General features: G+C 33.9%; 2 protein-coding genes across 3 annotated transcripts; one reads left to right on the top strand and one right to left on the bottom strand.

Moving 5' to 3' along the window:
* The first annotated feature begins 3,398 nt into the window (after positions 1-3,398).
* LOC111470625 (pyruvate kinase isozyme G, chloroplastic-like) lies at positions 3,399-16,621 on the top strand. 2 transcript variants are annotated; one of them, XM_023116193.1, is made up of 13 exons: positions 3,399-3,818; positions 4,182-4,469; positions 4,844-5,009; positions 5,686-5,820; positions 6,327-6,437; positions 6,537-6,625; positions 7,229-7,291; positions 9,619-9,794; positions 10,278-10,380; positions 10,628-10,776; positions 11,522-11,630; positions 11,728-11,820; positions 16,423-16,621. In XM_023116193.1, exons 1-13 carry the CDS (start codon positions 3,600-3,602, stop codon positions 16,540-16,542), a joined length of 1,821 nt encoding a protein of 606 aa, XP_022971961.1. In that variant the 5' UTR covers positions 3,399-3,599; the 3' UTR covers positions 16,543-16,621. The 2 variants fall into 2 exon arrangements, with proteins under 2 accessions (XP_022971961.1, XP_022971962.1); XM_023116194.1 differs by lacking the exon at positions 16,423-16,621 and having other exon boundaries at positions 3,400-3,818; positions 11,728-12,000.
* On the bottom strand, positions 12,223-17,467 carry LOC111470626 (protein NRT1/ PTR FAMILY 7.3-like). Its single transcript, XM_023116195.1, has 5 exons — positions 17,167-17,467; positions 16,910-17,033; positions 14,193-14,410; positions 13,539-14,101; positions 12,223-13,386 (listed from the first exon to the last, which is right to left on the bottom strand). Exons 1-5 carry the CDS (start codon positions 17,194-17,196, stop codon positions 12,516-12,518), a joined length of 1,806 nt encoding a protein of 601 aa, XP_022971963.1. The 5' UTR covers positions 17,197-17,467; the 3' UTR covers positions 12,223-12,515.
* Between the last annotated feature and the right edge of the window lie 6,541 nt (positions 17,468-24,008).

The raw sequence follows: 24,008 nt of genomic DNA, 5'->3' as shown, positions 1-24,008 counted from the left end.
AAATTGAATTTTTTTTTTTTTTTTTTTTTTGGAGAATTCTAAACTTTTTATTTTATATATGGGAAAATTTGATCTCGAGATAAAAAAATATATATATATATATAATGAGTTCCAATAATTTTTGAAGTCGAGTTTAGTTAAAAATTATTGAAGATTTGTATATTTCAAAAACCATTTACTATTTCTTGAAGTTCGATCTCTTTTCTCGATAAACTATATAGCCAAGAGAAACTATGAACTAAAATCGAAGAAACTACAGCATGACAAGAATAGCCTTAAATCTCGAGAATGAGAATGTATGGTTGTCATCTAATTTGGACATAAAATCACGACCAAAAAAGGAAATCTTGTTAGCACACGTGACCCCATCGAGTGAAATATGTTTTTATGATTATTATCTCTCTTTTTTTTTTTCTCTCAAATGAATTTCTACGTTAGCTTACGTTTAAATTTTTCGATGAAAGAGTTATAAGACTCACATATCACACCTTCAATGTATTTTTTTTTACCTATCACGTATTCTAAAGAATCTGATAGTATTAGAAATAATTCACATCATGGAATTAGTCTGAATTAGGAGTTTCAATAAACGAGAGGCTACAAGCAAATTGCTTGTCGAGTATTTTTATACATATTCTTTGTTTTCCGAATGTATCATAAATCGTTGTTCGTTGATGGGAGCGTTCATAGCCTTCGGGTTGCAAGGAGAACCTATTCTTTATTTTTGAAGTGAGTTGAGTTAAAAATTCTTGGAGATTTGTATATTTAAAAAACTATTTACGCTCGGTCTCTTTTCTCGATAAACCATATAGCCAAGAGAAATCACGAACCAAAATTGAAGAAACTATAGCATAACAAGAACAACCTTAAATCTCGAGATTGAGAATGTAGAGTTTATCATCTAATCTAGCCGTGAAATCACTACTAAAAAAAGAAAATCGTGTCGAAGCACACGTAACTCGTATGAGAGATATAGTCTTTATGATCGTAATCTCTCTTTTTATAAAATAGTAATATTTCGTTGATGAAATAAAATTACAAGATGATAATTTTTTTCTCTAGCACGTGTTCTAGAATGACTTATGAAATCAACTCCAATAGAGCTGATTCTCGAGGTGGAAGATCGAACCATCAAGTAACACACAACAACGACATATTATTTTTAAAAAATAATGTTATTAATTAAATTAGACTAAATTCATTGAATTATTAATGTTTTTTTTTTTTATTTTTTATTCTCTTAAATAGCTGTCAATGGCAGGTTATTTTGAACCTTTAACCAGTCACACAGTAAAAACATGGCAGGTTATTTTTAACCAGTCACACAGTAAAAACATCAGAACATAGTTTTGTATAACTGTGTACGGTTATTAGATTTGGCCCATAGAATTGTCATTATTTTTTTTTTCTCTCAAATGAATTTCCACGTCAGCTTACGTTTAAATTTATGGATGAAAGAGTTATATGCCTTTTGTCACACATTCTCTGTATTTTTTTTTTTTAAATATCACGTGTCAAGTAAAGACATCATATTAAAATTGTCAACTCACGTTTTAATTTGTCGAAAAAAGAGTTATATGACTCACATATCACACGTTCAGGGTATTTTTGATAGGGCATGCACATTCAAATAAAGACATCCGAACGAAATTTCATATAACTAGACACGTTCAAATTGTTAGCGTTTTTTTCTATCAATATTTTGACACGGATCAAATAATCATATGATTCACGTGAAACGTTCAAATATTTATTTATTTTTTTTGGAGGGTAACATATTAAGTAAAGACATAAAACCAAATTTTATTTATTTTTAATAATTATTAAGAGGAAGGTAAAACGTTTACATGCCTTAAATGGATTAGAAATTAGAGCTTTGAAAATTGGGCTATAATTTAAAAAATAATTTAAAGAAACAAAAGAAAAAAAAAAAATTTAAAATCCTCATTAAAATTTAGAAAAATAAAATTACAATTTAACCCTCTATCATTAAATATTTGTTTCTCTTCTATGAAATTAATAAATTATAAAAAAAATAAAAATAAAGTAATTTTTCCAATTAAAAAGTTATTTTTACGAAAACTAATTTATATTAAAATTGATTAACGAAAAATTAAATTAATGATACTTATTTAAGTTTAAAGATGAATTTAATAAAATAAAAAATTTAATTAAATATTAAATAAAAAAAATGCCAAATGTCTGGTAGAAATTTTGGACGTGAGAGAGACACACATTTCTGGCCGTTGGATGAGTTCTATTGACACGTGGCAAAAGGTGAAGGCAGATCAGAAAAATATCCCATGGAATCTTCGATTTTAATTTCGAAAGAATCTTCGGAAATGTACGATATGCCAGTCAGTAATAAAAAAAGATATTTTTTTTATTTGGCGGCACACTCGCTCCTTGGCGCGTACATTTCACGCCGAATATGGACCATTGGTTTTTTTCATTTCTGAAAAAAGAAAAAAAAAATAGAAAATAAATAATTGCAAACTCCCCCCTAGTGGCCCTCGGGGTTTTTTTTCCCTCATTTGTGGACAAAATTTCAAATTATTTAATAGGAAGGACTGTAGAGCAAATTTTAAAAAAAACTAGAGCTCTTAATTAATTTTTTATTTTAAATTAGTGATGTTGATTTTCTTTAAAATTAACTCCACATTATAAAAAATAAATTTATTTGAATTCTAAAAAATAAAATTATTTTTTCAAAATTTTTTATAACCTTATTGGTAATTATCTATTTGATTATCCTATTTTTTCCTCTAATTTTTTTAAATAATTTTACGTGAAAATTATCCGTAAATAATGTTTTAAATTATTATTATACTAATTAATTTAAGGTTTTAATCAATAACTCTAAAAATTTTAAGTTATAAGTATGTTTTACTATTTAAATATAATCTTTTAATTAATTAAATTATATGTGTACGTTAGTATTAATATAATATTTGTTAGCTACATTGTACTTGAACGAGTAAACGATTCATTAAAATTACTCTTTTGAATATTTCATAATTTGTATGGTTTTTAATTTTTAATTTTGAAAAAAAAAAAATTCTCACAAATTTTAATAATAATCTTAATTTTTAGTCCATTCCCAAAAAAGAAAAAAAAAAAAAGAAAAAATATAAGGCTCTAATATATATAATAAATATTATAAATTCTAATATAATATATATTGAAAATAAAAATTAGATAATTTAAAAAAAAAATATGTATATAAATTAATTAATAATACGACTAGTTTATTAATATATAATAATAAGACAAAAAAGGGAAGTGTTAAACACTCGAGAGTTTAAGCGCGTGAGGGAGAAGGGAAGAGTATAAAATATGAAAGAATGAGGGAAAAGAGATACAGAGTAAGACCCCCAACTGTCCTCAAAACCTCTGGCCTTCTGTCTTTGTATAACAAGACTCCACCGCCGCCCACCGCCCACCGCCGCCGTACTCGCTGGCCGGTGGAAGTGAGACCACCACCATTTCGCTTCTTCCACTGCATTTGTAGCTGGAGATTATCCTTCTCTTCAGGATTCTTGAACTTCTCCGGGCAAATACTCTCTCCCTGCCATTCGTTCTGTTAGAGGTTTCTTCCCATGGCTACGTTTTATCTCTCTACGGGAGTACCGCTACTGAAATCTGATTCTACCAGAGTTGCTGACCGCCTTGCATCGTGTAGAAACGTTTCCGATGCTTTTGGTATTGAAGCGAAGAGTGGAAGGATGTATGTGCAATCGAAACAAATCGCTTTGATTAGATGCTCGAGAATAGCCGAGCAGCGGGAGGTTGCGTCGTATAAAGGCTCTCTGGACACTGTGAGTTTACTTTCTTTATGTTCTGTTCTGTTTGTTTTCTCTGATGCTTATTTGAGGCTTGTTTTTGGCTGATGTTGATACATTTCTCTGTTTTGTTCTGGAGATATACTGGCTCTTGTACATGCATCGAGTTTTATGGATATTATGAGATTGATGTGTTTTCCTCAGTTTCATTTCGTGAAACTTTAATTTTCTAATTTTGGACTGCGCTGGAAAAATAAATGTATCTTAGTTTCTGGAGTCTGATGCTGTTTATTCTCATATTTCTTTTTTCCAGTAAAACTAAAATGTGATGTTGTGTTCTTTCTTATTGTGATGTTTGATGCATCACGGTCCTAAGAGTGAGACTTTTATTCGGTTCAGGATCAGGACATTTCGAACTCTACCTTTGATCATCAATCTAATGGATTCCCTCTTAGTAGGATGAAGCTAACCACGAATTCTAGAAGGAAAACTAAGATAGTCTGCACCATTGGTCCTTCCACAAGTTCACGTGAAATGATATGGAAATTGGCAGAGATGGGTATGAATGTGGCACGTTTAAACATGTCCCATGGTGATCATTCTTCCCACCAGAAAACCATTGATTTGGTTAAGGAATATAACGCACAATTTAAAGACAAAGTTATAGCCATTATGCTTGACACAAAGGTATGTTTTCTAACTTCTATATGTTTATTGAACGCTGGATTATAACTAGTACAGACGGGACTGATGTTAAAACTTCATATTGATTTTAAACTCTTAACCATACGATATTTGAATTAAATGGTTGTGCAAGTTTCTTGAACTTATTATTCATACGGCGCTCTCATATATTAGTGAGATTTCTTTGTTGAAGTTTAATATCAAACTTGATCTTTTATAGAAATGATCATCATTGTCGAATCCATTTGTGTAGTGGTACAAGAGATTTAGTTGTATCTCAATCTTCAGTTTATATCTCTCTATTCTACCTTTTGAAATAATGATCTATGCTCTTGGTATTATAATTACTGCATCATACTTCTATTTGTTTCATTCAGGGCCCTGAGGTTCGAAGTGGAGATGTACCTAAACCAATCTCGCTCAAAGATGGACAAGAATTTAACTTCACAATCAAAAGAGGAGTCAGCACAGAAGACACTGTTAGTGTTAACTATGACGACTTTATAAGTGATGTAGAAGTTGGCGATAGTGTGCTTGTTGATGGTGAGTATATTTCTCCTGTTTGTTTCACATTGGTGCTGACAATGTATGATACAACCTTTCTCAATCAGTGACTTGTTTTATTTTATTGTCAGCTTATGTAGCGTAGATTAATTTTTGAATAAGATTCTTGGAGACAATTTTTATTAATACTGAGACTCAATACAGCCAATGGTCTAATTTATATAGGCTATTAGGCAGCTTATTAAACACAACAGTAAAAGAATACTAAACTTACAGTAACCCAACTTACGAACAGTGGCAAAAATCTTAAAACAGAGTTTAATCTTCCTAAATTAACTTTTAAAAGACAACAGGGCCGAAGGTATTAAAGATCTGGACATCTTTTATTCATGCAGTTTTCTGCTTATCAAATGCATAACCCAATTTAGACCTTTACTTTTGAACAGACGAATACAATCTTCATTCTCTGTACAATTTAACTTGCCATTCAATTGCATTGAAAGTTGATATATGAGGCTCCAAGATTAAGATGAGGGCATGCACTTGAGCACGCTCAAACGGATATGCTTAAATATCTTGAAGTTTTGATCAAATGTTGTATATGGTTGACTAGTTGAAATAAAGTCTAGTTATTTATGGTTTTTAGCTGATGAGTTATAGAATTACAGTTGCCTATTCTAGTGTCTCAAAACTAAATTTCTTTTTCATACTCTAGGTGGAATGATGTTATTGACAGTTAAGTCGAAGACAAATGATTTGGTTAAGTGTGTAGTCACTGATGGTGGCGAACTCAAATCAAGGCGCCACTTGAATGTTCGTGGAAAAAGTGCAACATTGCCTTCTATAACAGGTATGTTCAGTATTTAGCATCAATATTGCGTTTATAAAATTTAGGTTAAATTGCAATTCTAGTCTTTTTACTTAGACACCTTTAATGCCTGTATTCCTTTATTTTCATTTTAGTCTTCATACTTTTATAAACATATCAGCTTAGTTCCTAACATTATTATCTTGTTAAAGAGTTACATAAATTGGCATGTTACAGTGTAGTTGTAGTGATAACTTGGTATGTTGTATGGTTGTATATGCACAAAAAGTGGACGTGGCAACATCTCAGTATTCACGTGATGCTATGTCAGCATTTTGTTAATATTTAAATGGATATTGACTTGAAGGACTGAATTGGTACGTCCATAGAACATGTACCAAAATGCAACAATAAAAGGATAGATACCAAAATGTTCAAAGTGGTAAAGTACGAGGACCATATGTATAATATAGCCTAGAATTTAGTATCATTTATACACATTTATATGTATTGTCAACTTTTAATCTTTGAAATCTTTCGTGGTGCAGACAAGGACTGGGAAGATATAAAGTTTGGGGTGGATAATCAGGTTGATTTTTATGCTGTTTCTTTTGTAAAGGATGCTAGAGTGGTCCATGAGCTGAAAGACTATCTGAAAAGTACATATTTGTATATATGAATGTTCATTGCCTATTCCCATTTGAGGACATCTATGCTTCATCTCATGCTCATAAGAAATAAATGTATATTTTTTGCAGGCTGTAATGCAGATATTCATGTGATTGTAAAAATTGAAAGTGCAGACTCAATACCTAATCTTCATTCAATACTTTCAGCATCAGATGGGGTTAGCTTTCTACTTCCTTGGTTCAATAATTCTAATAAAATATTTCAATATACAGCACCATTAGAACACCAATGAGATTTCGTGTGGGTTATAATTGATTGGTGGCTATCACCATATTGTTTACAAACATCATCTCATAGTAAATGAACCAAAGTTCATTTTTATTTTTTGTTTATCATGAACATTTTCGACTATGTGACTGTGAAATTGATAAAATTGTTTAAATGACCAAAAATATTTTATCAAACGTTAATACGCTATTAAAAGGAAAGAAATGGATGATGGTCAACCTGTGGCACACCACCAACATGGATTGACATTTTTATTAACTTAGACTACTTAAGAGTGTTATATGCGACTATGTTTACATACACTATAGAATTGTAATTGTATTACTCTTGCCAACTATTTTCAAGTGATATAGATTTGAACTTATGCATGATGATTTCTGGCTACAAGTTAGGCTTTCTATTACATTCTCAAGGAACATTTATCTATTCATTTATGTTAATATGTTCTTGGCGCGCTTTTGTTTCGCATGTTACTGTTCACGCTCATCGTCGGGTTCTGAGTTGAAACTAATTAGTTTATTTGACTTTTTAGGCAATGGTAGCTCGTGGAGACCTTGGGGCTGAACTTCCAATCGAGGAAGTTCCTTTATTGCAGGTAAAACTCTATGGTTACTAGTACTCTGTCAATCATCACCCTTCCATTTTGCAACATTAGTTCCAGTTCCAGATTAACCTTTTTAGTTACATGATTTGTGTCTCGACATAGAAAAGACTAGAATTGGCATTGATCATAAATCAATTATAATATTACAGAATTTTGAAAAGAATACACCAGCTAGAAGCCAAAGCTAGCTAACATCCTTGAGATCTTTTGCATTATAGCTTCTAAGTCTGATTTCTCTCTGCCCCATCTCACAAAAACACCTTTGACAGCTGGACCAGAGAGTAAATTATTTTTCTTTGAATATCTATGTTCGCAAAGTCATTGGAGTTATGGTTCTCCACTATTATGCCAAAAACACTAATGCAAACTGAAGAAACCTAGCTGGGGCATAATCGGTTTGGTTCGGCTAGGTTTGAGTGTCAAACTGTGAACCACCAAGTATTTGAAAAAAAATCGAAGAATAGAACTGCTAAATGAATCTAAACAAACCGCCCTGAACCAATTGCCAACTGTTTAGTTAGTTTGGTCTGGCGGTTCCCCATTTACTTAAATCCCAGGTGTTAGGGTTGGGTCAGCTCGGATTGAAGGTGGGTGGGGGTTATTTGGGATGACTTTGCGTTGTTGGGTGGGAGGAAGCCACAAACAGGTTATTTTGGCTGGACTTTGCACTATTGGGTTGCTGGGATTGGCTGGGCCACCTGTCATGTGTAAATAACTGAAATGGAAATAGTTAACTGTGTTTCACGAAACTTGAATGCATGTCACCAGCGATGGTGGAGAGATTTCGAAGCCACTGGGTTGCTAATACAAAGTATGAATTTTAATGTAGATAGTACTGGTAGGCTCGGATACATTTGGTTGGTTTTTTTTCAAAAGGAGAAACCAGCAGAATATAATAGGTTTATTTATAACTGCCAAACCAAACTAATGGCAGTTTCGGTCGGTTTGCGTGGTTTTTTCAATTTTTTGGTTTTCACTTCCACCCCAAACCTAGCAGCTTAATCCAAACATGACAGATAAATTGGGGGGGTGGTGGGTGTTATTTGCTTGCAATGGCAACTGTTTGCCTTTAATTAGAAGTAGAAGGGCTCCGTTTACCCCACAAGAATTGGGCACAAAACGCGGAGGTAGAAAGTAGAAAGTGAGCTTTTTTTTTTGTGTGTACGCAATTTGAGTTCCAATTAGCTCATGGATTGCCTCCTCAACCCTGGCAAGTATGAGAGCTTGACAAGAGAGAATGACGAATGAGAAATACATCTGATTACGACCCATTTATTGACGAATTTTTCTTTGGAAGAGAGATAAAAAGAAAATTCTTATGATTAATATGCTAGTTGGGGAAACTTGATCTATAGGAAAGATTTATGTTGAATTCAACTAACGAATTGATAGAACGAGCAAAACATGAACCCAAGAGTGTTTTGAACTATTTTTAAAATATAGGAGTAAATTTTGTAAATTTTGGAAATACATGTTTGTAGCTTATGTATCCTTCCTTTATATTTATTAAAACTTTTTAAGGAGAGAAATTGCATCGTCTTGTAGTCTGATGGAAATTGCAATTTTTGAGTTAAGTTTATGTAATTTCTAGAGGGTTGGAATTGGACAATAGTCTTAAAAGTTTTTCATGGAAACCAAGAGGATTTTGTAGGAAAGGATAATTGTTTTGTGCACCAACGAAGGAAGGATGAGGCTCTTATTATGCACCTCATTAGAGAATTTAGCAAAATAGTCATATCTTCATCGATGAAGTGCATCCTTTTGATATTTTCTTAGATCATGTTATTTTCAGTACGATATCTTGGTGTAAATTGCCTATTTCTTCTTACAGCTTTGACTCTCTTTTGTCCAATTGGAGATGTCTTTTTTAACTCACTTGGATTGGGATTTATTTTCCTTCTGGTGTAATTTCATTCATCAATGAAGTTGTTTATAAAAAAATGTGTTAACAAAACCTTGAATTCACTGCTTGATTCCAAGGTTTAAGATTGTTGGTTTTCATGAAGTGCAATGACTTCTACTTTTTAAATGTTAAAACACGAAGATGGGAATTCATCTATTTCCAAATTGTTGAAGTTTCTTTGAAAAGGTATTAGTTCGGAATTAAAGAAATTGGTGCTAGAGATATGACACTGAGCATTTAATACTCCAAGGAAATAAAGAATCGTCACTTAATTTTTTCAGTAAGAAACAAAGCTTCCATTTGTTACCGAAACTAAAAGTAATGTAGGCAAGGACTGTAAAGTTAATAGGATAATAGGACTAACATTCTATCATATTACATCATATAATAGTACTTCACATTGCTTGTCTGTCAGGAAACTATTATCAAAAGGTGTCAGAGCATGCAGAAACCAGTTATTGTAGCAACAAACATGCTGGAAAGCATGATTGATCATCCCACACCAACTAGAGCTGAGGTTTCTGATATTTCTATTGCAGTACGAGAAGGTGCTGATGCAATCATGCTTTCAGGAGAAACTGCTCATGGAAAGTATGTATCTTAGTTGATTATCTGGGCGGGGTTTTTTTTTTTTTTTGGCAGTATTTTTGTACATGATTTGAATGAACTCAAAACTAACTGTATTCTGTTGAGACCTATTGGTGGGGAACAAGGTGCTTTGATCTTCCAACAACGTGTAAGGATGTTTTGGTTTCTTTTCTTGTTGTAAATGCGTTTTGCATATATTGAAATATGCCATATCCCGTTTGCATTATTATGCTAATGTTCATTTTTCTTATTTGATTGGAGTTGATGAAAAATTTCTGTCATTCTTGATGTCGCATCATCATACCAGCTTTTTATGTCTACTAGTTTTGCAATTGAGCTTCAAGTTATTGACTTATTGCTAAACATTGAAGAAGTTCAGGCTGTTTTCTGTTTGTTGATGCCATAAAGATTACCTCCTCTTTTTCCCTTATTGTCTTCATTTTTATATTAAATTTATCTTTTGATTCATAATGGCAAAAATATTAGGTATCCATTGAAGGCTGTGAACGGGATGCACACCGTGGCTTTGAGGATGGAATCTAGTCTTCCAGTTAATTCTACTACTCCAAATCCATTGAGTGTCCACAAGGTTTGTATTATTATCAGTAACATATAAGTTGTCTTATATATGTTTTTTTCCCCTATCTTTTTTTTCTGTATTTATGTTTTCTTAGTCAGCATATGTTCCTTCTATGATGTTGTTGGGACATGGGATGAAGGCAATTGTTCTGCCTAAATGGGTTAAAAATCTTCTCATAACACCTAATTTGAATCTAGATCATAAGAAGTTATCTATTTTTTTCACAAAATCTGATGTATTTGTCATATTCTGACAGAGACATATGGGAGACATGCTTGCTTTCCATACCACCACTATGGCCAACACCCTTAAGACTCCTATCATCGTTTTCACGAGAACTGGCTCCATGGCTATACTCTTGAGTCATTACAGGCCCTGCTCTACTATCTTTGCCTTCACTGACGAGTAAGTTCAGAAGTAGTGTTATATATTGCAATTTCCTTGAATGTCATGTTTGATCATGATATTTACTTCACTTCAATTTATGCAGTTTGTTGATTCAGGTCAACTTTATATATGTGATGACAAGTATGAATTGTTTGTGTTGAAAATGTAGAGTTTGCTATTGATTTATATGTGAACTTTTTTTTGTAATTATGATTTGTGGCATATTTTTGCCAATTGGGAGGCCTTTCTGTACTCCTTTGGCTTTGTGGGATACCTTGTTCCCCATCTTTTGTGCATGCTTCTTGGATCAATATATCTTCAGTTTGTTATATATATATATATATATATATATATATATATATATATATAAAAGAAAAAAGAAAAAAAAAGAAAAGAAATATTAGTTGTAGTTGAATAGTAGCTTTCTGGATCCAGGATAGATATCGTCTATGCATCTGTAACTCCAGATAGGGATAAAACAATGCAAGGTGCATGACTTACCGCCCGGTCTAAATCTTAGATTACCCTTGAAAATGGCTAGTTATTTAACATGCCATTTATGTGAAGTTCCAGATCTATCTTTCTCTTAATGGGTTATAGTTCACACTTGGATTTGCTGATTGGAGGGCGAAGCATTTGTGTATTTTCTGTCTCCATTAAACTGTATTTTTAATTTTTTTGACGACTTGAAGAATATCTAGGTTCATTTGATTTTTATCCAATCATTTCTTTAAACGGGAAACTAAAGTATGGTCTGATCCAGCGATAGGATCAAACAAAGGCTGGTGCTTTATCATGGGGTCATGCCCATTTACATGCAGTTTTCAAGTGATGCAGAAGAGACGTTCTCCAGAGCACTCGAGTTATTGCTGGTTAGTTTTCTTGTTGTGTTACTTTGCTGTCTTTATTTCCTTGTGTTTTCGTTTATAGATCCTCAAGGATATAGTTTTAAATTTCCCACGTTTGCAGGATAAGGGTCACGTGGTAGATGGAGACCACGTTACGCTTGTACAAAGTGGAGCTCAACCAATATGGCGGAAAGAATCTATTCACCACATTCAAGTACGTAGGATCCTAGGTTGATTTTTCTGGTAAAAAGAGGCTTTTTTGTTTTGTTCTTTCGTTTTGGAGATTATTATGCTTATAAGTGATACTTTTGCAACATTTACTTGATTGATCTATTTATTAGACATTTCTTGTGATTGATAATATCTGGTGATTAGAGCACCGTCTGTTTATATATTTCCCATACCATGTTTATTAATCAAAGGCCACACTAGTCCATGGGCATTGAATTGTTACTAGGTAGACATTCGACGAGATACAAAAACCTGCTCCCGTCCTACCAATTTCAAAAGACAGAAGAGAGTAATTCATTTCCATGCACAACTTGGTAGCTAGAACAAAGATGGCTCAGTGACTGTGCATACTAGCTTTCCCATATAGAAAATGAAAAACAAAATAGGAAAAGAAAAAAGAAGTCAAAGGCCTTTAATGAATAAAGCGAAGAAATTTACAAGGTGGGAACATGAAGGTCTTGCACAAGAAATCTGCCTGATCATTACACGCCACCCTTGCTCTTACAGTAACATGGCTTGAAATTATTTGGTTAGATGTCGTAAAAAGAGGAAAGAATTGGGTACAAAGAGTTGAGCCAAGAATAGCTTTCCGACTCTTCAGGCCCCATTCCTTTTATTCTTACACAAACTGATAAAATATGCATCCAAGAAGCTGGCTTTTGTGTATATTTCTTTAAATCAGACCTTGATGAGCTCCTGATCTTCATTTTCTTCACACTTGCCCTCCAATTTGATAGATTTGTACCATTTAGCACAGAGAATATACACCCCAAAATCAACTACTGTCAATCCAGCTAAGAGGAAGTAAAATCTATCTAGATGACCTCTGTTCAGGTTTCCTGGAATCCATCCTGGCATGTGATCCTCTGTTGATATTTTCATAACCATAGTGACCAGAAGACTACTGACATAATTCCCCAAAGAGATTGATGTCATACAAAGTGCACTGCCAAAGCTTTTCAATCCGTCTGGGGTTTGTGCATTGAAGAACTCCAATTGTCCCACGTACATGAAGACCTCGGAAGCTCCTATTAATGCATACTGTGGAACCTGCCAAAAGATGCTTAAGGAGCTTGAGCCTTCACAATGTGCGCAGTCGCCTTTGGCGTACTTTAGCCTATAACACTCTACAATTCCTGCTGAAACCATTGCCATCACTGCTATGATGAGACCAATTCCCATTCTCTGAAGCTCTGTAATCCCTTTAGAATCTGATTTTTTGAGTTTTCCTGCAAGTGGGTCTAGGACTCGTCGGTAAAGGAAGATGAAAAATGCCACACTAAGAATGTCGAAGCTTGACATGCTCGCAGGTGGGATATGGAAGTTTGAAACAACAGTGTTCATGGCTGCACCTTGCTCGACGAAGAGGGAAGCCATTTGAGTGAAGACCACGGAGTAGATTATGGTGCAGAGCCAGATAGGAAGTAGTCTTAAAATGCACTTGACCTCTTCCACTTGTGTGATGGGACACAGGCGCCATGGATTGTCAATGCCTCGTTCTTGGTTATCCAGATCTCTTGATGAGATATAGGCTGCCCTATCCAGAAACCTACAATATATAGAAGAACAAGCTTGACTGAGATGCTGACTATGATCTTTTTGTTGTGTTTTTAAATAAAAAAAATTCTATGAGCGTGAAAGAAGTTCGCGAGAGACACAGACTTGTTTAAAGAAATGGAACTGAAATGTAAATGTCCTTACTTGAATCCATGGGTGTGAAGTATCTTTCTACCACGGTTTACTGAACAGTCCTTGGCATCAACATTGTAGAGTTCATCTTCACTTGGTGTCATCTTGACCGTTGATTTCTTAGCTGCAGCAACAATGACTTGGCAGAATCTTGAGAAAGGGTTACCACTTGGTTTGAAGTGCCTGTACCTTGGAGTTCCACAAAGAAACAAAACCAAGGCTGCAAAAGCTGAGCCAGTTGACACCCAGAAGCCCAAAGCCCACAGTCCTCCATCTTCAAAGTACCCTAAAATGGTGTTTGAGAAGAGAGAGCCCAAGTTAAGCGCCAAGTAAAAGTAGCTAAAGAAGGCCACTTTTGAGTGCCCCTCTGTGGAGTCCTCTTCATCAAATTGGTCTGCTCCAAATGTGGCAATATTTGGTTGATATCCCCCGTTTCCCAGAGCAATAAGGTAAATGGAGAGGTAAAACAATGCATTCCCCAATTTTGAATTTGACTCGCATGGAGTGTCCTCATCCCCACAACCTTTTGGTTTGATAAGGAAGAGTTGTGATGTTATGGAAAGTGAAGCCAGGCCCTGCAATAAAGAAAGGTGAGGTAGCAGTTAAAGAGAGAGGTTTCTGTTAGTAGCAGGGAAATCTATAAGGGTTTTAGTGTACTGTACGTACAATGACAAAGATGATCTGAAAAACGGCGCAAGTTTTGTACCTTCCCCAGTATGAATCACTGAGGAAAGCCCCTACAAGAGAGAAGATATAGACTGTCCCGGTCCATTTGCTCACACTGTTGGCTGCATCGGCATTGTTTTGCTGCATAACCCTTGTCAGGAACAGCACCAGGTTCACACCAACCCCAAAGAACGCAAGAGTTGCGAGACCTTGATTCACTGTATTATTGTGAGAAGCAGCAAGTCAGGGTTGAACCAAATATGATGTTAGGTTCGTTCTTCATTTTATGGTGAATACATGTTAAATTTCTCCCAATTAGTTTGATTTCCCTAGTGGTTTGGCTTTTCTCATCACATTGTTGTCTATTAAAGAGCTGAAAGTGCTTTGAGAAGTGAAGACAAGTTAGACAGACCAGATTTCAATTCAGACCCACATTAGAATCCGTGAAAAGATTGGTGAGATTGGTGGGAGTCCTGAGAATGATTATAAGTTTATAAATAAGGAATAGATCTCCATTAGAGGCCTTTTAGAGAAGTCCTAAAAAGCTCATGAATTTATAAATAAGAAATACATCTCGATTGGAGGCTTTTTAGGAAAGTCCAAAACAAAACCGGTAGATGATCTGAGTACTACACATAGCTATCTGTAAGTGGTATAATCATGTGAACCAACTTCATAAGAATCTCAAGTGGACTCTCTACACATCATAGATAGTTATGGCCTGGTGTGTGCATGATAGGAAGGGAAGCTTGTTACACTCTTCTCTCTATCTCCCTCTCTCTCTCTCTCTCTCTCCAATAAGACCAATAAAAATGGTATTATGCGGACAGTAACAGAGCAAGTCCATCGTGAATTTCACTATTAGATGGCTTTTAGACCCTTGCTTTGCTTGAAGGAAAAGGTCTTTCCTCTTTGGTAAGTTCCACCAAAAGGAGTCGTGTTTCTTTAATCTCCTGTTCCCATTAACATCCAGCTTGCGAGACATTTTCCTTCGTTGATAATGGAGGAATGTTAAGCAACATGCAATAAATTTTCTTCCTTTCCATTACTTGTAGAAGAAGATTTGTGATGTCAGAGTTTCTTATGAGCTAAATTCAGACAAAGTTATAGATGCTATTCTAGTACTCTACCTTGAGTTTTCTGCTATCCCTCTAATGGCTTCTCTGAAAAAATTCTCTACAACTTAGTATTATGATATATTTTCAAGTCCTTTTCTGTAGATTTTTAAAAAGCGATTGGTAAAGAGGCAGAAAAAAGGAAAGGGGAAGTAGAAGAAAAATTAAATGTAGAGATGTGGAGCTCAGGGCCATCAACTTAGACTACTTAAATTATTGTGTGATTCTTCTAGGTAATTGAAACAACGCGTGGAATATCCACGTCATGACATGTCCAAATAGTTAATTACGTGTCTGACACGTCTCTGCTTGATGTATGCTTAATCATGGTCTCTCTTTCTCTCTCTCTTTGGCAGACGGGGAGAAAAAAATAAAAAATTTAGAGGTGTGGAGTTCTGGGTCATCAACCGAGACTAATTAAATTTCACGTGTAATTCTTCTTGGTAATTGAAACGACGCGTGGAAAATCCACGTCATGCCATGTCAAAATAGTTGATTACGTGTCTGACACTTCTATGGTTGATGCATGCATTTACCCCACCTCTCTCTCAGTAAATACCCCATCTCTCCCTGTAAAACTGAATAGAAGGGAGGCCGCTGATTTAGAAGATTAGCCAAGGTTTGTAGGTGATAAGTAAGGAATATCACCGTGTGAGTAGGTTTATAGGTAAGAAATATATCTCTATTTCTGTATGAAAGTTTTTTTTAGAAGTCCAACGAGAGGTTATACTATTGTAGAGATCCATGATTCTTATTAATAATAATATACAGTAGTTTTGTCAGGGGTAAATCTTTCTTTTTCTCGGCTATTACGGTTATTCTCCCCCAACTCCATCATTTGTCGTCCATCTCCCATGGAGTCAATGAGGCATGAGGCAAGAAAGCACAGTTCTTAAGAAAATTCTCTCTCTTGTCGTCCAGCTCCCATGGAGTCAATGGGGGCAAGAAAGCACAGTCCTTGAGAAATCTCCCTCTCTTGTCGTCCAGCTCCCATGGAGTGAATGCGACAATAAATCATAGTTCTCGATAAATTTCTCTCATCATTTTTGGTTTCTTGCCCCCTCCCCTCTCTCTCTTGCTAATTGCTAATGTCAATTTGGGGTGGCCTGAATTAGGTGGAGGAGAGAGTAGCATGCAAGGAGGCTCCAACACTTGGCTGGTTGTGTGGTGCCAAATGTAAGGCAATAAACCCATCCTTATTTCTCTCATTTTCTGTTCTTTTCTGTATTTATTAAATCAGTGAGAAGCTCTTTCACATCTCTAGTATGAACCTCCACTTATCTTTTCCAAATCCAAACAAAACATTAACAACTATTTCTCTTTCCCTCTAACACCCCACCAAAACTTCTCGATTTTTCTGAAACCACTTCCTACATATCCCTATAAGCTCTGCACTTTCTGCTTTCTTCCTCTTCTTCTCTCTCCCTCTCCCATAAAGCTAATGAAGATAACAAGTAGGAGATAGAATCTTGGTTGAAGTGCTCAATGTTGAAAATTTACTAACAGAAGCTTATAGAGAAATAAGTTGATTTATGGGTCATTTAAGTGTGTGTAAGAGAGAGAGAGAGAGAGAGAGAGAGAGAGATGGTATTAAGGTCTTACAGAGTATGATGATCCCAGCAACCCATCCTCCAGATTTTGATTTGATTGCAGGTTGGCCATGCCAATCAACCGTCCCATCAAGAGTGCAAACATCCCTCTCTTTTGTCTCACAATCCTTCAAATTCTGTACCCATAAAACAAAATTCACTGTGAAATGTGCTTCTTCTCCTTCTTCTTCTTCTTCATATTCAAAACTCTAAACACAGAGAGAGAGACAGAGAAAAAGAAGAGAAAAGTTGGTTTTATTTGATACTGACCTCATTGCAAATCATCCCCAAGCAAGCCATTGATGAATGATGTTTGATGGAAGTAACTATAGGAAGAGAGCAAAGCAGAGGGGGAAGTTTGTGAAGTAATGTAATGCTGATGAGAAAAGACACAAGTCTTGAGACTCTAAACAAAATAGGAAGTGTGTATAAATAGACAAGGGAAGAATGGGTTGAACGGTAGAGATTTAGAGAGAGAATTGTGGGGTCATCCAAATGTCCAAAAACCCTTTATTTTTCTTCTTCTTCTTTTTACAGTATTGATCACTCCCTTTGAGATGCAGTGAACTTTGATTAATCTATTCTTTTGGCCTCCCAAGGATTCCAAACAACAAACATTACAGGGATTTTGTTTTTAAATGTTTTATGCTTGATAGAAAGAGATATGACATAGATTCTTTTGATTAGTATTGTTTTTAATTAATGTCACCCTTATGCATCACTCAGTGCCCATATATGTTTTGACATTGATTTGGCTCAATGTAGGCATATAGTTAAGATGTTTTTTAACTTCTTTCTGTAAATATCTCATAGTTGTGACTGCTACATTGGCTACTGTGACTAATTACTTAGATTAGATGATCATGTCTCAAAATCTAGTTAGGTTAGATAATCACAGCTCTCTCATAAGCTTGAAGCTTGTAAATTGGCTGGAGAGAACACATGGTATTCAGACATTATGTAGGATGAAACTTGAGATAGCTGTGTTGGGATTTACTAGTTTCTTCAAAGGATATCCTTTGCAATTAAAGATTGGATACTCCCTTTAATAAGATATAGGGAATGTGAAACTTTATTATATTCCTATACATTAACCGAGATCCATCTTGAGCTTCTCCAAACTTAGTACTACTAGCCGATATTGTTCGTTTTGGTACATTCGTATCGATTTTAGTTTCACGGTTTTTAAAATACGTGTACTAGGGGAGAGGTTTTCACCCTCTTGTAAGAAATGTTTTGTTCTCTTGATAGTTTTACGATTTTTAAAATACGTGTACTAGGGAGAGGTTTCCACCCCTGGTAAAAAATGTTTTGTTCTCCTGTCCAACCAACGTGTGATCTCACAATCCACCCCTTTTGGGGACTCAACGAGCACACTGCCTAGTGTCTCGCTCTGATATCGTTTGTAATAGTCCAAGTTCATTACTAGCAGATATTGTCTGTCTTGACTCGTTACGTATTACCGTTAGCCTTTTCCTTCTCTGACTGATGTGTGATCTCACAATTCACTCTTATTGGGGGCTACCAACGAGCACACCACCTGGTGTCTGGCTTTAATACCACTTGTAACCGCTCAAATCCACGGCTAGCACATATTGTCCGCTTTGGCTCGTTACGTATCGCTGTTAGCCTCACGATTGTTAAAACACGTCACTAGAGATAGATTTCCACACTTTTATAAGAAATGTTTTGTTCTCCTCACTGTAGGATCTCACAAATATGAATGATTTGATTGGAGGAAAATGTGATACAACAGTTGGAAGAATAAATTCAAATGAAGTGTCCAAACTTATCATTCGAGGTTATTAAAACAAATAGATTGATATGGTAGTGATTCGATTCACAAATATTTTGTAAGAATAATTAGTTCCATTATTATTAAAAGTGTATTACACACGAGTTACATGTGAATATTATTGTATCTATTTACGTTAACTGGTCAAAGTATACCTTCAAATTTAAGGTCCGAGATTTTAATCTTTCACCGGTATATATATATATATTATAGTTTGACTAATATATATATATTTTAAGTAATTGATGGGATCCTTTTACAGTGTTATTAAAGGTTATAAACTGAGTATACAATGTTTGATTGTTGTTTTGGATATGCATCATTGTGATGTCAAGGGAGTTATGAGCCAATTTAGAAGTTGCTTTCACGTTAAGCCCCATGTTTTTGGCAATAATTTATGCCAAATTTAATCCCAAAAAGGAAAAAAAAACTTAAAAAGTTTGTATTTACTCTTTTGAGCTGATTACGTCAAATTTCTGTCTCTCATCCTATAGATGCAGCTAGAACATATTTTCTATTGTACATCAATTAATTTGTGCCCTCAAATTTCTTTTGTATGAACACGTTTGTGCCGTCTTCATCTAGTATTACATAAATTTAAAAGAGATATGTATATCAATTCCCGATAAAGATCTCAAACCTTTAATATAGGAATGAATATATGTCGATTATATTTCAAACCGTGCAAGATAGCGTTGGTCAGTTGTTGCTTGTCTCACGGCTTTCCAACTTCATGGAAACCCAACAATAATTTGAAACGAAAACGATATGTTCTTAGTTTAGTTGTTATGTAAATAACTTGTTTCCTAATGATATTAGGTTAGATGACGATACGGTATTAGTTTTTGTCGAGTGAGAAAGTTGAAATAGAAAAGAGAAGAGTTAAATGGAAAGACCCAAATGAGATTAAACGAGTAATAACTTTAGTGAATTGTACGTCGATTTCATTTTCCGAATTACTTGGGTCTATAACTATTTGGTGTATAACGTTTCAAACAATTTCCTATTCAAACAAGAAATTCAAGAGAGTATTCAACAAAAAAAAAAAAAACATGCCAGGCCTTTTTCTTATTAAAATTGATAGATCTCCAATTTTGGCTAATTATCTACCACATAGCTATCAATGTAGGATTAAGCTCATCCCGTTAATAATCAATGACTACATCAATGGTGCACGTACTGGTGTTGCTATATTTGAAAAATGTTATTTAATCATTTGCAAATAAAATCGAATGGTAGAACAAAAGGGAAAAAAAAGTTGATATCTATTACAAAGTTAAAATACGATAAGAGCGGTGTCTATAATAATATAAACTTTAACAAGTTTGTTGAGATATAATATTTGGAGAATATATTATAATAATTAGTTATGGAATATATTTTACATATTCGTAATCAGTTAATATTATTTCATTTATGATTTGATCCGTAGTATATTTTATTTTATTATCAATATTTAATTAGTTTATATTTTTTTTAATTGGTAGATATTAGTTGGTAGCTTGTATTCTATTTAAACGTTATGAATATCAATAAAGAATATACACCTTCGATCCATATTCTATTTCTCATTCTTAACAAAGTTACTTAAGGATCACTCGTAACGACTTTTTAACCGTCTAAAAAAAATAGGCAATAAAAAACTAAATGAATACTTTATATTATTTTCATATTCATAATATTTTTCTTATCCAACCTTTTCTTTTATACTTTAATAGAAGCCACAAGAGTGAGATCCAGCCAGCCACACTCACAATCAAACCAAAAAGAAGAAAATAATAATAATAATAATAATAAAGAATTGAAATAATTACATATAAATAAAAAAAAGACCATAAAATTAGGCCAATCCAAACATTTAAGACTATCCAGAAAGAAAAAACAAAGTCCAAAAGGGATGGTTAGTGCATATTTGGAAGCCTATCTATGCTTCAAAGGGTGTTTTTGTGAGCTGAAGTAGAATCATTGGTGCAAGGTGGCTCATAAATCAATTCAATCTATTCTATATGGATTTGACCTAAAATTTTAAAGGTACGTCCAGGTCGAAGATTTTACCCAACCAATAGTGAAATCGTACAAATATTGCTCCTTTACAAAGTAGATAGTGGCCGTGTGCAACTATATAATGAGTATTACGTAGAACAATACTTATTATCGAGACTATTCTAGTGACCCCTTCTCTCACTGGTGTGCACGCGTACACGTGTATACCCACACCCATATCTTCACATGCGTACTGAAACAGTCAAAACTCATTGTTAGTAGATATTATTATTTTTGGGTTTCTCCTCAAAGTTTTAAAACGGTATGTTAGAGAGAGGTTTCCACACCCTTATAAAAATTGGTTCGTTCTCCTCTCCAACTGGTATGAGATCTCACACATACACATGACCGTCAAGTTTAAGCTTACAGATTAGAGGTTAATTCAGACATAACCCAATAGTAGATATTAATAGTAATAATAATAATAAAAATCGATGGATTAGACGAATCAAACTCTTTTTTTTTTCGATAAACATTAATGTTTTGCATTAAAGCATTAAACTTTGAAGGGTTTTAATCCAAAATTGGCTATAAAAGAAAATGGAAGATGGTTTTTCCACAAGGCAATACAACTGTTAAGCATGATACCAACATGTAACTAAAAAGTGCGGAAAGGCAAAGATCATAGTGTTTATCAATGTTGATATTTAATAAAAGCTCTCCCACTTCAATGCCCTTTCATGTCTTGTTTAGTCATTCATCCACACCATTCCTTTGTATCCAAATAAAAAAATTTCCAATTTTTTCAACGATGTATAAGGAAGATCGAATCATTGATATTTCAGATAATAATTAATATTTTATCTACGAAACTATATTCGTATCATCGGGTACAAACTTCAGTGGCCTTTCAGGTCTTGTTTAGACATTCAAGCCATTCGATTAGATAAAAACAAAAAACCCAATTTTTTTTCAAGGATTGGAGGGTGGAAATCGAACCTAATATTTCATATAGTAATCGATATTTTTATCCATATAACTATACTCGGATTGAGTATTGACTTCATTGACCTTTCACGTCTTGTTTAGACATCAAAGGCATTCATGTATGATCCGAACAAAAAAAATCCAATATTTTCAACGATCGGTGGGTGGAGATCGAACCTAATATTTTATACGGTAATTGATACTTTATCCATATAACTATACTCGAATTGGGTACCGACTTCATTGGTCTTTCATATCTTGTTTAGACATCCAAGCCATTCATTTAAATCATGACAAAAAATCAATCTTTTTTCAAATGGTAAGTGGAGATCAAATTATCCATATCTGAAATAGTTAAGTGGATAAACCTCATTCGAACTTCATTACTTATTTAGACATTCAAGTCATTCATTCCGACGGTTTAAACGATAAAGGTGGAATTCGAACTATCAATATTTCAGATGGTAATTGACAATTTATCTACATAACTATGCTCGAGTGAGTTGAGTATAAGAGAATAATTGAAAATACTTTATCGATAGTCAAATATATTTCTATAAATGGCAACAAAAAGCACTTTCATTCACCAAATATGTTTAAATTCTTGTGTTCATTACACATTATTTCACAAACTTTAAATTTCCACATAGTTTCTACTACAAGCCTCTCTCTTTACATATACATTATTATTTATTTTTACACTAAAAAGTACTTTTGATAATCCACACATAAACGCTTGGATTGGAAACATGTGTCCTAAATGATATCAAAGCTTTTCTTTACTTAATATTTATCTTTTAAGAAAATTAAAGCATTAATTAAGTACTTAGTAAAATTAATAAACAAAGAATGTTGTCCAAATCACATGAAGAACAAACCAATTCCAATGGCACTAAAAAACGTGCACTTTTGTTGATGTGATTTCCAATCCAAAAGTATATCTTTGCCTTATAACCCAACCAATTAAGTTGGATTAATACAAACCCATTTTTCTAATCACTAAAAACAGTGGTGGGCTTGATTTGAATACGAAGACGAACCTAATTTCAAGTCAGATAGATTAGAGATAAACTTTAGAGAAGTAGAAATTAGATCGCAAAAATGACCGGTAACTAGGATCAAATTATTGTTACGTAAGTTTAAGGATTAAAATGAAATTAACACGAAAGTTTAGGAATGAAAATAGACATATTTCGAAAGTTTAAGGACTAAAATGAAATAAATTTAAAAGTTTAAGGACCAAAATAGAATTTAAACCTATATATGCACACACTAAAAGGGACTTTGTAGAGAAACAAAATTTTAAAATAGATCTTTTTATATATTATCGATGTTTTTAGGGTTTAGAGTTTAGGGTTTCTATCGGATTTCAAAACTTGTCTTTAGGGTTTGGGGTTTAAGGTTTCTATCAGATTTCAAAACTCGTTTTTAGGGTTTGGAGTTTAAGGTTTTTATTTAGTTTCCAAACTTGTTTTTAAGATTTGGGGTTTAAAGTTTATATCGAATTTTAAAACTGGTTGAACAATTTTGTTATCGATCTTTTAATTTAGATTCTTAATATAAACACGAATTATTATATATAATATTGTTGTGGTGAGCATTAGGTCTTGTTTATTGTAAAGAGTGTATTTTGTTTGCATCTTTGAGTCAGATCCAACTAAGAATTTGATGAGATTCAAAAATGTCCCTTTCGATACCAAATTTCATCACCAAATGAACAAAAAAGTGATGACGTAGTGATCATCATCCACTTCATATATATTCAGACAATCACCACTTTTTATTTTATTTTATTATTTTATCATTCTAAGCACAGCCATTCATTCAAGCTCATTGGTTGACTCAAATCATCAGCTTTCTTTTCTTAAAAAACAAAAACAAAAACAAAAACAAATATGTTTGTAGTGAATGTTGTGTTTATCTGTCTCTCAATCTTCAGTTTCATTCTTACTTTTACTGTAAAGTCAACAAAACATTGTACCCACCAAACAAACACATGGACAACATTAGCTACACATACACATCTTCACATTCCCCTTTTCTTCTTTCTTACTTTTACCAAAATGGGTCCGAGTAAATTGAAGGCTAAATTGTGAGATCCCACGTCGATTGTAGAGAGAAACGAGTGTCAGGGAGGACGCTAGGACATGAAGGGAGGTGGATTGTGAGATCCCACATCGATTAGAGAGAAAAACGAAACATTGTTTGTATGGGTATGAAAACCTATTCCTAACAGATGTGTTTTAAAAACCTTGAATGGGAGTTTCGAAGGAAAAACCTAAAGAGAACAATATCTGCTACCTGTGAGCTAGGATCGTTACATAAATACCCACATAAATACTTCTCT

The sequence above is a fragment of the Cucurbita maxima genome, unplaced genomic scaffold, assembly GCF_002738345.1.
Source record: "Cucurbita maxima cultivar Rimu unplaced genomic scaffold, Cmax_1.0 Cma_Scf00046, whole genome shotgun sequence".
In the NCBI taxonomy this organism is placed as follows: Eukaryota; Viridiplantae; Streptophyta; class Magnoliopsida; order Cucurbitales; family Cucurbitaceae; genus Cucurbita; species Cucurbita maxima.
Note: the sequence above shows the minus strand (reverse complement) of the source record. Positions and strands in the feature narration are given on the sequence as shown.

Bases quoted from the DNA above. Each gene is read 5' to 3' on its own strand.
- LOC111470625 (XM_023116193.1), top strand. From the start codon at position 3,600: ATGGCTACGTTTTATCTCTCTACGGGAGTACCGCTACTGAAATCTGAT. The intron at 4,470-4,843 runs GTATGTTTTCTA...TGTTTCATTCAG, and splicing joins CCATTATGCTTGACACAAAG to GGCCCTGAGGTTCGAAGTGG. The intron at 7,292-9,618 runs GTAAAACTCTAT...CTTGTCTGTCAG, and splicing joins AGGAAGTTCCTTTATTGCAG to GAAACTATTATCAAAAGGTG.
- LOC111470626 (XM_023116195.1), bottom strand. From the start codon at position 17,196: ATGGCTTGCTTGGGGATGATTTGCAATGAG. The intron at 14,411-16,909 runs GTAAGACCTTAA...ACAATAATACAG, and splicing joins TGCTGGGATCATCATACTCT to TGAATCAAGGTCTCGCAACT. The intron at 14,102-14,192 runs GTACGTACAGTA...TCTTTATTGCAG, and splicing joins TTCAGATCATCTTTGTCATT to GGCCTGGCTTCACTTTCCAT.